Consider the following 18,146-nt stretch of genomic DNA (forward strand, 5'->3'; position numbering starts at 1 on the left):
AAAGCTAAAGAAAACCTTAAAACATTTCTCTTGTCGTAATAGAATTTAGGGCATTGGAAAGACTGCAATAAAAGCCCTGCGAGCTCTAAGCATTCTGAGATTTATAGCGATGAAAGTTTCAATTTGTGTTATTACTTAGATGAGAATTCGAAAAACATAAATCATCACTGCGAAGCGTGGTTAGTTCAAAATAATCATCGTGTTCGGCTCAATATTTTCATCTATTAAGAGAAGAATTGTTTAAGGTGAGAACCTAATCGAAACGTCAATAAAAACATGTCATTTAATCTGACCGTTCCTTAAAGGATAAACAATCAATTTCCTGGTAATATACCACGAAGAATATAGTATTACATCTCCTTCAGAAAACGTCGATCGATCTAAAAGCATCATCCTTTATTATTATTAATGCTTATGCACTATTCAGCTTAGAGCTGGATACAAAGTATCAAAAGTATTCAATATTACAGCCTTCTGGATGTTTTTTTGGTAATCCCAATTTTTAATCTCAATTGCGAGGTCCGCGTATTTCGCCAGTTACTTCTGGTGTTTGTTGAGAACGTTCTGAGTGTTCGATATAGCTACAACGACAAGAAAGACTAAATTGACTCTTCTATCAACCACCACGACGTCAAGTCTGTTATTCGTAAACTATCCATCATTAATAATAGACCTACCATAGTAGAGTCTACAATTTTCATTTCCGAGCACCTTCTGCGGCTATAATACGATGTTTACGCATTTAGAAGACCGAACTTGTTGGTCAGTTTCTGGTGGATGATGCTGCACACTTGTCATGGTCAATGGTATTAACTAACACACTACATGGTTGGTGACACTTTCTGTATTCGTCACATTGAGTGTTCGGATCTTCAACAACATTTTTCTTGTAGTTATCCGAGTTAATAACTTGCTCCTGGATAGTCATGAAGCCTACTATCTCTCTGGAAAGAGATTGCCGCTAGTAAGCTATGTGTTTGAAGCTTCCTTGTCAACATGCTGCCGTGAAATGACTTTCGCGACCAATCTTCCAGCTTCTCGGTGTCCATTACTATTTCTAAGTCAGATACTGGTGATGCGAGGTTGAGGGTTGAGTAATCCTCATTCTTGGATATAATCCGGTGTAGACTTGAGGTTTCTGATGAAAGAATTCACGTAGTTTCGTTACCTGTCGAGAGTGCAAGTTGAGAAGGTCGATCAAGCCTCTCACGCCCACTTTTCGTGATAACTTTGTTCTAATGTCATCATTGTTCGTGTCAACCTCTGAATACCCTCTAGCTCTGTTTTCGTCCACTTCAGGGTTCCAAAAGAGTACGTTAAAACAGATGTGGCATAGGTGTTGATTGCCTGGACTAACTTGCCTGGATTCTAGCTTTGGCTGCACACAGTTTCCATGGCAAAAGTCTAGTTAGAGGGTTGTAAAGTAGGAAAAATGTGAAGTTGTATTAATCCGAATTATCAAAGGTTTTTTTTTTGAACGTAATGACTTCAAAACTTCGTCCTCAAGATACAGATTCGAGACAGAAAAAAGATCAATGATAAGAAGTTTGGCTGATAGATTTATCCAACTATCAGATCAGATCAGAACGTAATAACCGCCATAATCAATAACCTCAATATTCCTTCAAATGACAATTTGGATATTTTTTATTGACATCGATGAATTTTTAAAAAAAAATAAAAAATTTTAGAACGTCTTAATTCTTAACTAATTATTGTAAGTAAATTTTATTATTTTATTGCTTTTATAAATATTTTTATATTGTAGTAAACCATAATTTCAGTCTCAGAGTCGCAATATATTAGAATTAGTACACTTTGTTTAATTTTGCGACAATCCCACTATGAAAACTATTTGCACGGTTAATTTGAGCGTAGTCAAATGTGTTCTTACTTTTTCTTAAGAATGAGTAGAATTCAAAAATTGGAAAAAAAACATATTATCCAGTTGCGGTGAATGAAGTGGTGAAAAAAGGGTCATTGACCCCTGGTGCACTCCTATAGAAATAACTTTAAATCATCTATTCATGTCAAAACAAGTAGTTCATCAACCTGATAACCGTTAAAAAGTTTCAATACCAATAGATTACACCATTTGAAATTTATCAACAAAAAATCGTTTTATTTTATATTTTTATTTGTATGTTGGAGTGGATGAGTTTCCTATCCCGATAGGCATAATAGTGTTGGCAGTCGAATATAGGAACACCCTGTTTATAAATTAAAAACACACGCCTATGATTTCTTTTCCTTTTGAAATCTATCGAGGCAAAGGTCTAAATTTGAAACATCAGTTGATATACATTTTGTTTTAACGACAACTTGAACGCAGTGAGATAAAATTCGAAAATGCATACAGATAAGGAAAAAAGTAAGTTTTGAATATTTTCTTACCATATAAGATGAACAGTTAATAAATTTCTGTACTGAAAATTAGTAAAAATTTCTTTACTTTATGAATTTTCTTCATAATTTAATATTTAAATATAACATTTGTTAATGTTCTTAATAGGAGATTGTATATTGTAGTTAAATCAGGTCAAAGATCCCCATTCGATTCTAAATAATCATTATACATTTATTTTTAAATGCATATTGGAATTTTATTATTAAATGATATATTTGGTATTATCACTAAAAAATAATAACCCAACCTAAAAATAAAATAAATTCTATATGAAATATAAATAATAATAAATTTTTTGTTTTCATCTTCTCAATATTTATACAGCTCGTAAAAAACTTGAAAATATTTCGTTTTCTGTCTAAACGAGTTCATTGAATAATTCAGGCCATGAATCGATTAGAATTAAGGTTATGACACATACAATGCGTTCCATTTGTATGGAATAAATTCAATTTTATCCTTATTATGTACTATGTGAAAAAATCACAATAACATTTCATTTTCATAATTCGAGAGATAACGTTTTATTTAAGATAAGTTTAATTATGGAAACAATTTGGTTTGTCTTTCAATTCACGAAATCATTAAGTATATGAAATCTTGTTCATTAGATATGAATCTAGGCATGAATGAGCTGAAGCGTTTGTATGTTGATGTAGATTGTAAGAAAAAAAGTTTACATTTACAAATAAGATGACATATTTTCAACTATTCATGTTTTTCCACCGATCTATTGAAAAAAAAGTTAGTAGTTATATACTTTCGATTGTTTGATGTATTTGATTGATTCGAAAATTTTAAATAACCAAAAATATATCATTAAATATCTCCGGAAATACTGATTTTAGCGACTAGATTTTAGGACTTTTTTGTGAAAAACTGAATTTTTTACAAGTTTGTTTACCACATTTTCCTTGTAGATCTTGTCGTTTACGAGATAAATTCGAAAATTGATACTTTTATACAGCATTCAACTCTGTAAAAAAAGTCGTCCATGGTCAAAATAATTCTATAGAAATTGACAAATAAACATCATAGTTGTTGTGTTTTCAAGGGAATATTATTACACCCCTCAGTCGAGGAATATTAATATTAAGAGCCCAAACTTATAAAGAATTTTTTAACGAAATTTCACGATGGGACAGAAAAAAAAACACCTCATTATTCATAATATCTCACTTTTGACATCAATGTAATACTTATACGGTATTCATCCCACCCATTATACGTCTGTTTTATAGACCTTAATAATACCCATTAATCACGACAGTGATTAGAAATCAATTAATCACTTGAAAAAGTGGATATTCCTAAGCCAGATTCGAACCCAGCACCTGCAGTTGGATGGCATGGAGCATCTATATTGAGCCATCTGTTTCTTAATACACCGTCTCTTTCGAAACACTTTATAAATTGAAGAAGTGAAAGAAAATGAAATTTTGCATAGATCTCTCGGTGATTTGATATTTTGCATTAAATTGTATTAAAAAAAATCAACCAAAAAGGTATGGAAAATAAATGAATGCTGAAAAAGTGGAGGAAATTCTATAATAAGACCTATAAATCTTTATGAAACTGGCAAAAGGAATTATTAGTAACATTTTGCCATCTTGAACCAGGTGCGATTGAAGGTCATTGACATTTGTGAAAGCTTAACCATTCAAAGAATTCCCCAAACTTCGAAATAAATACAAATCAAATACTACCAGATCAGGGATGTATATGAGATATGGCACCACTTCCCAGCCAAGCTCCAATAGTTTCTCATGAAATGCCAAAGATGTGTGAAGCCTAGTGGGACACTAATCCTTTCCAATTAGACAATTCTGGTCGTTTTTCCTGGACTGCTTCATCCATTTTCCTTAATTATAGATAGTAAACATCAGAATTGATCGTTTGGTTTCTTTGAAGCAGCTCAAAAAATACAACATCTTCCTAATCCCACCAAACTAATAACATGAGATTTTGTTGTTGTTTTCAGATTGCGATGTGGTTTGTGATGGTTCATCTAGTTTGCTCCATGATCTTTTCGAACTATGTTACTGTACCGAATCTATTTTTCATTACCAGTGATGATTCTTTTCAATAAAGTTTCAGTTTCATTTGATTTAAGGTGCATATCGCAAATTTCTTTCAATTCGTGAGGTACCCTTCTTAATTAGCCATTTCAAGCGTTTTTCAATATGACTATCCTCTACAATTATTACATTGATTTGGGCATCACCAACTGCAGTAGGCGGACCAAAACGTTCCACATCTTTGAGGGAAAAATCTTCAAAACCAATCAGCTCTGTTAAGCAATCAGCACCATAAACTTCACATATTTCTTTGTGAGCTGCAGCAGCTCTCTTTATTTCACAGTAAACTTCACTTCGTGAATAATAACCTTCATTATATACTCGTGAATAATATACTATCATCAGTACAAACAATGTTATTAATTATTATTGTTCTCAGATATCTCAGCCGAAGAATTCGTTGATGCATTACTATCAGAAGGTACGAACATTGCTTGTGATACTACAAATGAAACATTCCGTAGTCAAGGAGACTGCCTCCCACCTTATTATAACCAAATATTATATAAAAGGTGAGAATGTGATAAATATAGGTGAGGTTACTAGAACTGCATTAATTTAGATCTGACACACTGTTTTTTATATATTTATATATTATGGCGGTTACTTCATTTCCACAAGGACAAATATTTGCTGTAAAACGAAAAGCGAGAAGAATTTTGAGTTGAACTTTTTGTGTTTTTTGAAAACACCTTCTAAATTTACTACCTCGCTTTTCTAACATTATAATAAGTCTTATTATTCGCCGTTTCTGTTCCTTTAGGATGTAGCTCACATATATCTTATCGATTTTGAATTTTCTGCCCAATTTTTGCAAACTGACTCTCAGTTTTTGTATCTCAACCTAACTTCGTTTCAACCGAAATATCTGGATCGTGGATTGTTTGTCTCGTTTCAATTCTTCTAAGATGATTAACCGTAAACGATTTCTTCAGATTTTGATTTTGTTTATAAACCCTGACAATTATTATGTATCGTCAATTTTCTTTCATATTTTCCACACTTGAAACTAAACAAAAATCATATTTTCCGTTATTTGTTTACTTTATACGAGCGCATCTTTATAGAGTGCGACGAGTTAAAACTTGCAAGTACCGGCTAATTTGTTGTTCATATTTAAACTGTTAATTGTTTCTTCGGTGTTTAGGATTGTAGTTTGGTCCCAATTAACTCTATGAGTTCCAAAAACGTACTGTGATTTATACCTTTTGGACCTAGACATCTTATTTTGCTCGTATCAATCTAGGGATCTGCATTTGAATAATTCTACAGCGAAAATGAGATTGAGAGCAGTTGGTCTTTTTGGAAAGGTAGCATTGAAGAAACCTATTTCAAGACGTCAAAATAAAAGTTGGATCAATAATACATATAAAACATGGATGCATGAAGAGTAGAGGAGAGTTTTATGGAGTGATGAGTCAAAGTTTGAGGTTTATGGATTGAAAAAAAATAGTGTTTATGCGCAGGTCAAAATAAGAACGATTAGATCCATGTGTAGTCTCGATTGTAAAACACGACGGAGGCTTGGTGATGATTTAGGGATGTTTTGGAGGAAAGAGCGGACTGGTAAAAATTAGATTTTGAAGAGAGAAGGCTATAAGAAATTTAAAGAAAAATTCTGACCAAGGTCAGTTAAATTATGTTCCAGCGTGACAACGATCTCAAACATTCCTCGAAACTAGGCAAAGTGTATTTGAAAAACTCGGAACAGAAGAATGTACTAAAATCTGTATCACGTAAACTATAGGATGGGAGAAACATTTGTCTGATAGTATATATCCAAAATGCCATGATCTTAGATCGAAATTTTGCACTCTAAATAACAGAATGTTGTTGATAGTTGAGGTGTTCAGAAATAATTCATAGAATAATTCCAATATCTGGAAATTGACCTGATTTTATTGCAGGACAAAAAACTTGTAACAGTTGAATTTTACCAAATCTTTGGTGTCGCTATAACTTTGATTGTTATTTTATTTCAGGGGACAAGAATTATATAAAAAATACATGTATTCCATGGATCTAATACATGCTTTTGGGGTTCTGGTTCTTTATTCTATCCCCACAGCACTAAATGTGGCTTTATCCGCAACTGGTTCTTCATTTAAATTGTACGAAACGCATATTAGACAGTTGCGTACAAATCTAAACATACAATCATTCTATTATTCAGACTTAAGACCAAATTCTAAGTAAGTAGAGTCGAATTAGTTTCATTATCTTATACAGGAGGAGACAACGGAGAGTTATAATAATTACCTATACCTTAAGGGTATCATCCTAGAGGTTAATTAGAGATGAACTCAATTTAAAATTTCATCAGTTTTTTTGTGTAGCTGGACACTCTTTATATGAACTATTCATGTCTGTTGCACTCATTTTGTTAAAATAAATAATCAACAGTTAATATCGGTCTATTATAGTGCTTGGAAGACACTCAAGAAAATCAAAATGAAGCACAATAAAGTGAGTAAAGGAAGTTCAAATAAAAGTCTAAATCCACTTACACAACTAGACATGGCAGTAGCTCAATTCGCTTTTTTTGGTTTGGGTAGTATAAGAGCAGAATTCGTCGGTCTCCAAGCTGTTAGCGAAGAAGATTGGAAAGGTCTCCATCACTATTGGAGGGTTATGGGATACTTACTTGGAATAGAAGAAAGGTAAGGACTATATTGATATATTCTAAATAGCTAATCGTTATTATTCTATTTATTTCATAGGTCAAAGTAGTTGCTTTTTCATAGATCACTAAATGTCCCCATTCCACGATCTTCGTAGTCTCTCTCTTTTCCTTATATTGTCTTGAGACGGCAATAACTATAGCTTTGCATGAAAGAAGAGATAAGAATCAAGCATCGAATTATCGCCCAATTTCAATCCTTCCTTATCTAAGATCATAGAAATATCAGTCAAAAAGACGGTGTATCATTTCTGATTTACTATAAAATATAGAATACCCAAAAATTAAGAAAACCAGCCTAAACAAGTATCTATGCACTGCAACGATTTTTTTAAAGCTTTTGATTGTGTTACTCATAATAATAATAACGAATTGCAGTACTAAACTTTCCGAGGAACACCTAAGTCATACCTTACCAACAGAAATCAGCTTGTCGATGTCTTCTTGGAAACCAATAGAATGTGAAGTGCCTCAAGGTTCAGGCTCAAGTTGTTTCTACTGTTTATCAACGAAATTGCCTCTATCTAAACATTAATGGTGAAATATGTCTTTTTGCAGACGATGGTAGTTAGTTTGGAGGAACCCTGTTCTAACGACAGTTTATAAGACCACATCTAGTGACCTAATCACCGTTAAAACCATAGTTTCGTTATGTAACAATATGTTGCCGCCTTTTGTACTAGATACCACCACCATTTCCAACATAATCCGCTATAACAGTTTACTATTCCCTTCTGGGGTACGTACGACACAATTTGAGCAAATCTTCTGCAATATCTATTAGAGATTTAGTTAAACTAAACAGTAGGACTCACTGCCGGAACTTCTTTAGAAGATTCAAAATATTGATTCTTCCTCCCTTATTCATATTTGATTTGGTTGGCCTAATTCGTAAGGACACTTCTACTATCTTAGAAACATTATTGCACATCTTATCACTTAGGAATACGGAACACGATCTTTATCTACCTATCCCACTTTCAGAATTAGTTAAAGGCTCAATACTTGGCGATGCTAAAAAATGCACAATCATTTGCCAATTGAAATCAAATCTATAACCTATATTTCGCAATAATTTGAAGAAATATATACTGGAAAGTGTTTTCTAAGTAATTTCTGTTTTCTGTTGCTGTTTGCTGCTGTTTTTAACTTGTTTTGGGTCTACCTCACAACTCAGCAATTGATTAAGATGATAATGATTTTTTCCTCTCGATACTTCAATTAAATCCATTTGTTTATATACTATTATTGTTTATTGTAGTATATTTTTTTCGTATTTAAAAGAAAATTAATTGAATGCAATCTGCTAAATAGCAAGCCTTAGAAGTATATGTTTAGCATGAAATATTTCCACGTGGAATTGATAGTGCTTATTTCAATTGTGACCATCGTAAGCTGTACAGCTTCCATATGGTAGCCGATGCAGCACTACCACTCATTTTAGACTTGTCCAGACCTTCATAAAAAGTGGAGCATAGAAGGAACAGAGCATTAAGCTAGCCGTCTCAGCATCTCAGCGTTCTAAAGGAATGAAAGTTTTCCAAACTATCCTTTCCAAAAAAGCTATAAAGTCATGGTCATAAAAAAGTGGAACAATGAGAAGAAAACATGGAATAAAACCACAAGTCTGAAACAATCGAAGGGACTGAACCTTTTTTTATTTTTGTAATCGATAAATCTATTTGACAATTTACTATTTAACTCATTTTCAATTCTGTTAATAAGGTTGTTTCATCCATATCAATTATTACAGAACAATCAGTAATGAAAGATTTTGAAGAAACTATTTTTGCTGTCTTTACGTTGTAAGGATTATTTCTATAACAAAAAAACTATGAAATCCTGAATTAAGCAGTATCAAAATATTTCAGCAATTCGAAACACCTAAAAATGAAATTGTGAAGCTGTTGATATAGGACAGATGTCTCAATCTTGAGAAAAGAGATTGAAAAGTCATCAATATGATTAAAAAAATAAAAGGCATTATTGCATCGTAACAAAACAAATTTATTTATGAAAAAATGAAGTTTGATTGTTCGACTTTATTCACCGGGATCTCGTTTTTTCATAATGAAATTTGTTTCAGATTCAACATCTGCAGCCCTCCATTAGATACCAGTAAAAAAATAGCAGAATATCTTGTCCAAAAACTGATATTACCCGAAATGGAAAAGAAAAACCCGATTTATCTGAATACTACGAAAGTAGCGAGTCTCTGTTTTAAGCCGATGTTGCTAGAACTAGAAACCAATTGCGTCGTAAATTACTTATATAATTTGTTAAAACAAAGAGATGTTGCTAATATGTACGTCGCAAATTATGTGGATTTGAAATGGTATTCTAGGGTTTATTATAAATTTTTCGTTTTTTCACTTATTTCTCTTCTAAAATGGAGACCTTATAAAATTCTAAGAAACACTTTACATAGAATTAATATGTATCTAATTACTACATTTCCTTCGATACCTAGGTTAGAATGTGAGATATTTGATTACCTATATCTATAAGTTCAACTAATCAGGTAAGCCCGGTAATTTTGATTATAAAATATATAGAAATATGATAAAATAATGTAATTCGTGAAATTTACAACATTTATTCAGAGAAAAATGCAATGAAAGAACTCATAATCATCTAAAACTTTACTGCAAACCCTCATTATCATCAACTTCACTGCAAGCTCAAGGATCATTAAAAAAGTTTACTACAAGCTTCAGAATCTTGTAATGTAAAACTTTACTCCAAAGCCTCATGATTATCTAAAACTACACTGCAAGCTTAAGGATTATTGAAAAAGTTCACTGCAAGCTTCAGAATCTTGTAAAACTTTACTTTAAAGCCACTTGATTATCTATAACTTCACTGGAAGCTTCAGGATCATTTAAACGATCACTATAAGCTTCAGGGTCATTTAAAAGTTCACTGCAAGCTTCAGAATCTTGTCAAACTTTACTGCAAACCCTCATGATCATGTAAAACTTTACTGCAAGCTTAAGGATCATTAAAAATACAGGATCACTGAAGGGGTACCTCAAGGCTCCTTTATAAGTCCGCTAATGTATGACGAACTACTAGAAGCTAGAAATTCAGAGGAATGTAAAGCTTATAGAGTAGTTCGTCGATGTTGTTGTGGTAATCGTAGCAAAATCTTCAGTATCACTTTCTCTGTTATTTTACTCATGGCACTTTCAAAAAGAAAACTGCCCAACTACCTAAAAACAGATAACTCCTTACCCTTGTGCCGTTTGGGCATTGGTGACAGCAGCTACCTTTGTACTTTTAAAAAGAAATCGATTTGTTTATGACAGTGATCATAGTGATAACAAAAATTATCGAAAATCTCGAAAATTATCTCAACTTAAAATATTTCACAAATCATATTTATAAATTTTTTAAATGAAATATACAATGTTGATGTAATATTATACCTTTTACAATTTGTGAATTTATTATTTAAATATAAAACAAAGTTCCTTTAACAAAAAATTCATTGTTTCGTTAGTCATATCTCTTCCAGTTCCTGTTTCCATTAAGACTTTCCATCAACCCAGTTTCACATTAGGCGAATTTCATCGTTGCCGGTATACTGCTCACATGAATATTTAACGTACAAAAAGTCATTATTCTTGCAAGAGCTCTTCATAATAGTGTTATCAACGGAAAGTTAGTGAGTCAATTTGTTTGGAGAAATTTTCAATTTTTTTATTTTTGTAGATATGCACACGTGAACTATTATTATTTAGAAAGTGTCTCAAAAGAAAGTACACATTTCAAAAAAACGTAAGGGGTTTATTCAAAAAATGTGAGAATGTTACATTCATTGCTTGAAAATTTATTTCGTAAAAATAACATCATTCAAGTAGGAACCGTTTCGATCACAGCACCCTTTTAATTGTACCAGTGAAGTTGGCTTGTTAGCGTAAACTTTACATTTGACTTAACCCCACTGGAGAAAGTTCATAGATATTGAGTCGAGACTGATTGGAGGCCAACTTATGTCACATCTCCTGGAGATCAATTTGCCAAGATAAAATTCACAAAGTCGCAGAGATCTACTGGACGTGTGTGAGGTTCCTCCGTCCTACTGGATCCACGTTATTTGTAGTAAAGGCACGAAGAAGTCCTCTAAAATCTGCACATAATGCTTTTAATTTACTGTAACTGTACGTTCCCTTTAATTTTCAAAAAAGTAAGAGCCTATGATCCTTCGCGCTGACATCACAGCCCTTAAGGTCAAATTAAGCGAATGTAGAGATTTCTATTTTTGTGTTATGGATTTGTTGCACTCTATTTGCGGGAATTTTCCTTCCAAACGTGCCCATTGAGATGAAAATGAGCTTTTTCTGTAAACAAGATGATGGTAAACATTGAAAAACGCTCAATCGTCTGGTTTACGAAGCCAAGCATCCTGAGTCTTCAATTCTTGCGCCAACTGAATTTTGGAAGACTTCAGCCCCAAATTTTTATGTAAAATGTGAAATAATCCTGATTTATAAATGTTTAAAGCAACAGAATGCTTACGAATAGCCTCGTCACGAACAGACCGATCTAAAAGACTTTGGACCCCCAAATTTTGATTTGTATGTATGCTTCTATACTAGAGAACCCAGTGTTTACAGATAATCCGTTAACCCCACTATTTTTAAAAAGTCTAGAATGTAGGATGACTGTAAGTGCCAGAGATCTTCGTATTCTATTTCAAGCGCTCCCAGGTGTAGTGCACTGGAGCTTCGTAGTGTTTTACATTTCAAGAGAATGTGGATAGAGATTTCATCTTCTACTAGGTCTAGTATCTTCAGCAGATCTTCTCTGGTTATAGTTTCCCAGAAGATTCTTTGCCTGTCTCAGTCTCTTTAGGTTGTCCCAATAATTGATTTTGCTCCTACCTCCCTTTCCAATTCTTTTTCCATTGTTCTTCCACTATTCTCTGGCAACTTGCTAATCTGATATAGAAATGTCTAATGTTACTCATCTAAATTGAGGGATTTGGTTTTGTGAACAGTATTTTTAAGATATGCCCACAAAAAGAATGTTAAATCAGATCAGGAGATCAACGCTGCCTTATCCACATATTAGGAAAAATTTGGGGTGGTGCTCAAACTTGCTGAAACCATGATATATACGCAGGAATTAGGATATAAGTTTTGTTACATTCTTATGATATCAGCGTGAATCTTAACTGGGATAATCAAGAGTGACAAATGCGTCTTAAAATTCGTTTTTAGCAAGTCAAACTGAGGTAGAAGTGACACGTCCAATTGTCGTTTTTAATTTGACTGCCTTTGACAAAGCTGCTTGGTGTCAATCGACACAGCTTAACGTATTCGTGACATAGAATAATTTTCATTTTTTAGCGTTAATTTTTGTACCAATTCTAAAAATACTAAATTTTTCCGAAACAGATGAATACGACCATTAATTATGTCTCAAAAACCCAAAAAATATTATAAAGGGGGTTGCGTTTGAAATAAATAAGTTGGTATAGGTCACTGTCACAAGACACACACTGTATAATTTTTTTTTGTAACAAATGCGCATTAAAAAATATTAATCGACATGTCCCAGTGTAACACCGTATATACAACGTGTATGAAGTTTTCGAACTTGTAATCAAAATAACAAAGTTGACGTCTACATCCGGCAAAATCGGAGTGCTACATTCAAGACAACATTATATTTGAACTCATTGTCATCCAAAACCGACAGTTTCGTAATTTCAACTAACTAACTGTATCCGCCTTTACTTTTAATAAAAACTTCGCGTCACACTCTGTATATAGTAACGTAAATAATAAATTTCTTTAATTTATTATTTCTTAGACTTTCTGATATGTTTATGTTGCCAAATCTTTTTGATTTTGACACAGTGTCAATATCATATTTTGATAAAGATATAAAGAAAACTCGAAACCTCAAATTTTATCTTTCTTCCAAAAATAATTTTAAAATAGAAGAGACCTAAAATCAAGAACATTTAGAAGCATTACTAAAAAATAAATTTGGTTTTTACGCACAACATAATGTTTTTAAAGTTAACTAATTCCTTTTTTTTTATTAAAAAGTCTCTCTCGTATTTGAGATGAATCAAAAACGATTTTCCACAAAAATCTTTTTTCTACGCTACTGTTCATCTATACAATTATAGATAATAAATTCACAATAGCTATTACGTTAAGCTTGATTGATATGAACGGAGTTCCTTTGGGAAATTGATAATTAATTCTTGCTAGCTAATCCATCCTTTAATATTTAAATCGCTTCAATGAAATATTCAGAGCAAGCATTATAAGGAGATAGATGTTGCCTGAAATCTGGTTCTCATTGTGTTTGTACGTCTTATTATGTTATAGAAAAGAAAAGTATCGCTTCCAACTTCCATTATTCCTTGATTATAATAGATTAGTGTGCTAACAATCTCGTGTGGAAATCTTGTAAATTCTAACGAATGTACAGGTGTTTTCCACTTCATAATTATCATGATTGATATCGATTAGACACTCGAATTGATTTTACATTTAACGTATTTATTACCAAGAATGGAATTCCTGCTTCTCCATCTATCTCTATTGCTTTTTCTATCTCTATTGATGCATCTCTCCATCCGAATAGCTTCCAATATTCATTGTTTCTGTCTCTCAATCTCAATGGAGGTTTTTCTGTCTTGCTGCCTGTGTGTATTTTTTTTCCTATATATATATATATATATATATATATATATATATATATATATATATATATATATATATATATCTTTTTTTGCTCTCTATATATATATTGACGCTCTTTGACTAAAGAGCTTCCAATATTCATTTCATTACTTTTTTTCAGTCTTTCAATGTGCCTGTGAGTCTTTCTATCTTTATGTATATGTCTCTGCTTCTCAATTATCTTTTTACGTTCCTATCTATCTTTATTGCTTTTTGTATCTCTATTGATGCATCTCTCCATTCGAATAGCTTCCAATATTCAATGTTTCTGTCTTTCATTGTCCCTGGAGGTGTTTCTGCCTGTGTTCCTGCTTCTTTTTTGTCTTTTGTTGCTCTCTATATATATTTTGACGCATCTCTTTGACTAAAGAGCTTCCAATATTCATTTCATTCCTTGTTGTCAGTCTTTCAATGTGCCTGTGAGTCTTTCTACCTTCATGTACATGTCTCTGCTTCTCTGTTCATCTTTTTACGTTCCCATCTATCTTCATTGCTTTCTGTATGTCTATTGATACATCTCTCTATCCGAATAGCTTCCAATATTCAATGTTTCTGTCTCTCAATATCTTTGGAGGTCTGTCTTTCTGCCTGTATTCCCGTTTATTTGTTTGTCTTTTTTTGGTCTCTCTATATATTTTGACGCATATCTTTGACTGAATAGCTTCCAATATTCATTTCAATTCTTTTTGTCTGTCTTTCAATGTGTCTGTAAATCTCTCTGTGTTTCTCTACATTTGCTTGCTTCTCTGTTTATCTTTCCACGTTCCTATCCATCTTTATTGCTTTCTGCATTTTTTGTGTATCTTTTAGTCTAAATAGCTTCCTGTATCCATTTGTGTTCTTTCTGTCTCCTTATCTGTATCCCCGCTTCGCTGTTTATCTTTTTACATCTATCTTCATTGATTTCTGTATGCCTTTGGTATATTTCAAGGTAAATTGAAAGAAAATGATTGATTGATGAACTGTTCATCTGTAATCTGTTTAATTTATAAATTGAGCTTCACAATAACCAGAGGTTTTGCCGATCCAATTACGAAATACCAAGCTTATCTTCTGCACAAAGTTTCATCCCAGTTAATATTTCTTAAATTTTCTAATAATAACATAAACCCTCATAGAAAGAACTCAATCTTGTTGAAATATTCAAAATAACGATTGCTGCAATATTACTCCTAATTACGACAAGATTGAAATTAACTTATTCGAATCTAGACGAAAATTCTTTACATCATTACCTGTATATCATTTAAATATGATATAATTAACTTATAATAGATGGAAAATAATAAACATAAAGTCATTCGTACCTATTATTGCCTTTTCTAAATTATTTTCTTTGTTATGCTTTATTATATCTTTTAATTAATTAATGTTTTTGTATTAATTTATTGGCCACTGATTAATCTATACTGTATTGTTGAAGGAATGAACCATTTTGGTATTTGTCTCGCCATCTAGTATTCACTAGCTATAACAACTAATAAACATCATGTATTATAAGCAGAGTGCTTATAGTGGTCTCATAAAACTCCAGAAGAGTACGCCACCGCTCAAAACAATCAATATACAATTCATGTTTTTAAGGTAATAGTCCAGGAAATGAATTCAAAAAACGATTAAGCTAAGTAAATTCTGTAATGGTCGTTTAAGTTCTAACTGCTAGATCCCAACTGGCACTTTCCAATGTTCTTAGAAAAATGTTACTAAATTTCGTCATTCATAAATACTTTTTGCAAAAACGGGGGTTTAAAATCCATAATATTTATACTCAAACAAATTGCAGTTTCTTGTAAAATTTGAGATCGAGCCATGTGAAATCACACTGAGGGCTATGTTTTTGAACCATAAAGACAAATGAATAACCCCGGACATGATTGATATCTCAACAATTATTGGAATTGCGAACATGATTTTTCACTTGGATATAAATGTTTGAAGTAAATTCATTGGTTGAACATATCTTAAGAGTTATAACATGAAGGTGAGTGTAAGAAATTGATCTAGAACTTTCGAAAATCACTTTCAGTCTAAAGGAAATTAAGTTTCAGTAAGTGGAGATATTCTTGAGAAATATAATTTATACAAAATTTCAACTAAAAAAACAATTTCGTATGAATATTTGTTATCACAGTTCACCTAACATTGGCAATAAATTATCTTGAAGAGTTCCGAAAATAGTATCAGCATTGAAAAATTCATATTCAAAAAATAACCTCAACTGTTTCTTCTTTAGAACTGATCTTCATTTCTTTCCTAAACGCCATATTTCTTTACATATTGAGAAAAAACGTATTTTCTAAGCTTTCAGCTCATTTTTCAGAGGCCCACTTTCTCCAGAATACTTTCAAATTTCAAAGTACTATTCAGAATCTCTTGATTAAATCTTGAGCATTCTACGGAATTTTTTCAAGGTTGGACACTTCATTTACTGGACTATAAAGACTATCGTATAAACGGGTGATTAACAACTAAGACAAAATAACTCCAGCTCTGCAGCAAAGTAATTACAATGTCAAGGCCATGTGCATTAACCTAACCAATAAATACCCTCCTCGACATGAAAAACTTCCTTAATTCTTCCAAAAAAACCTAAGCTATACTAAGTAAATTTTCATAGTCTATACTATGAAATATAAATATTTGCTTTAATGTTTTAAATTATCTTACATTTTTATATAGAAATTCATATCAGTTGGTGTTATATGAAATAAAAACAAGCCTCCGTGGCGCAATCGGCTAGCGCGTTCGGCTGTTAACCGAAAGGTTGGTGGTTCGAGCCCACCCGGGGGCGGTATTTTTTTACCATCTAAATATGAAATTTTTTAGATTCGAGCAAACATCACTTTTTTATAAGATATTTTTTTTGTAAATTTCTGTACAGTCAATTAGCTTCTTATTTTACATATAATTCTCTGAAACTGTCACTTGTCAACTCACAAATCAAATAATATGAACGTTTCTAATTATTAGGAATCAATTAAAAACCAGACTAATAATTCCAACATAAATTTGTTTTCCATATTTTCATAATTATATTCTGATTTCCGTTCATAAATTTTGAACATTAGAAATTGATTAGAGTCCCTTAAAAATTATAACATATTGAACCAGTACAAGAGATAAGATAAAACAATTTACTGTAAAAATAAAAAGGTCGCCCCCGGGTGGGCTCGAACCACCAACCTTTCGGTTAACAGCCGAACGCGCTAGCCGATTACGCCACGGAGGCTTATACACACTCCGCATTTATAAATCATTCTATGTTAATGTTCGAAAGTACATAACCCACATAATTTTTTGAAAATGTTTAATCACAAAATAAACGCCATTTCAGTGTGTATGAAAGAAAATGGCTTGGAAGCATCTGTCGCAAAATGTTAACAGCCATTTTAGTTTATTCACTTTTGCTTCTGTCGGTTGTTTTCAGTTTGATTATTTTCGCTCAGTTCATAAAATTTTTCGAGATAATCGAAATGTGAGTAATGAGAAGATTGAGATGACTGCATCAAAATCGTAGGAGGCTGTATGTATAATTTGTATATCCTCGTAGAAAAAGCTATAGGTGATAATGTAGAAGAATAGATTCCTCTGGTTATACTTTCATTGAAGTCAATTTAGAATTTTCCTTAGACATTTTTAGAGCTCCGTTTATTTGGTGGTACTTTCTGGAAGAGTTTTTCCAGATGAGCGGTTTTGTCTTGCTCTGAATTTTCTATTAGAAGCGATCCAAAACAAGATGATTTATCAAGAAAAATTTTAATTTGCTGGTATTTACATTAAATAAAAACGTAATCTCTTCTGTTTGATGTTATTTCTTATAGTTTCAGTAAAATATATTAGAATAATTAATTTCGTATAAGACTATTGAATAATTTTTAAAAATGTGTTTTAAATCTGCTACTCATTTGTGAAGGTGCTTATAGATTATATATGCGGAGATTTACAAGCCTCCGTGGCGCAATCGGCTAGCGCGTTCGGCTGTTAACCGAAAGGTTGGTGGTTCGAGCCCACCCGGGGGCGTACATAATTTTTATAATAAAATTTTAATAATTTTGAAAATTTTTTTATTGAATTAAATAGTTTAATTCTGATAATACTTATTATATAAACTATTTTTATGTATAAAAAAATCCGCCCCCGGGTGGGCTCGAACCACCAACCTTTCGGTTAACAGCCGAACGCGCTAGCCGATTGCGCCACGGAGGCCCTGTAAAAAGTTAATATAATTTCCTTCCATTATAACGACATCAACACTTCGTATTTCACAAAATATT

General features: G+C 32.3%; 1 protein-coding gene and 4 non-coding genes across 6 annotated transcripts; 3 read left to right on the top strand and 2 right to left on the bottom strand.

Annotated features, from left to right (window-relative positions):
• Positions 1-2,177: 2,177 nt before the first annotated feature.
• On the top strand, positions 2,178-10,602 carry LOC130447334 (uncharacterized). 2 transcript variants are annotated; one of them, XM_056784098.1, is made up of 5 exons: positions 2,178-2,371; positions 4,865-4,997; positions 6,468-6,677; positions 6,909-7,145; positions 9,252-10,602. In XM_056784098.1, exons 1-5 carry the CDS (start codon positions 2,350-2,352, stop codon positions 9,670-9,672), a joined length of 1,023 nt encoding a protein of 340 aa, XP_056640076.1. In that variant the 5' UTR covers positions 2,178-2,349; the 3' UTR covers positions 9,673-10,602. The 2 variants fall into 2 exon arrangements, with proteins under 2 accessions (XP_056640076.1, XP_056640077.1); XM_056784099.1 differs by lacking the exon at positions 4,865-4,997 and having other exon boundaries at positions 2,311-2,371.
• Positions 10,603-16,589: 5,987 nt separating this feature from the next.
• Positions 16,590-16,663, top strand: Trnan-guu (transfer RNA asparagine (anticodon GUU)). Its single transcript has one exon. It is a non-coding gene; the product is annotated as a tRNA-Asn (tRNA).
• A 364-nt stretch (positions 16,664-17,027) lies between these two features.
• On the bottom strand, positions 17,028-17,101 carry Trnan-guu (transfer RNA asparagine (anticodon GUU)). Its single transcript has one exon. It is a non-coding gene; the product is annotated as a tRNA-Asn (tRNA).
• Positions 17,102-17,818: 717 nt separating this feature from the next.
• Positions 17,819-17,892, top strand: Trnan-guu (transfer RNA asparagine (anticodon GUU)). Its single transcript has one exon. It is a non-coding gene; the product is annotated as a tRNA-Asn (tRNA).
• Positions 17,893-18,004: 112 nt separating this feature from the next.
• Positions 18,005-18,078, bottom strand: Trnan-guu (transfer RNA asparagine (anticodon GUU)). The gene has a single exon. It is a non-coding gene; the product is annotated as a tRNA-Asn (tRNA).
• Between the last annotated feature and the right edge of the window lie 68 nt (positions 18,079-18,146).

The sequence above is a fragment of the Diorhabda sublineata genome, chromosome 8 (assembly GCF_026230105.1).
Source record: "Diorhabda sublineata isolate icDioSubl1.1 chromosome 8, icDioSubl1.1, whole genome shotgun sequence".
Taxonomy (NCBI): domain Eukaryota; kingdom Metazoa; phylum Arthropoda; class Insecta; order Coleoptera; family Chrysomelidae; genus Diorhabda; species Diorhabda sublineata.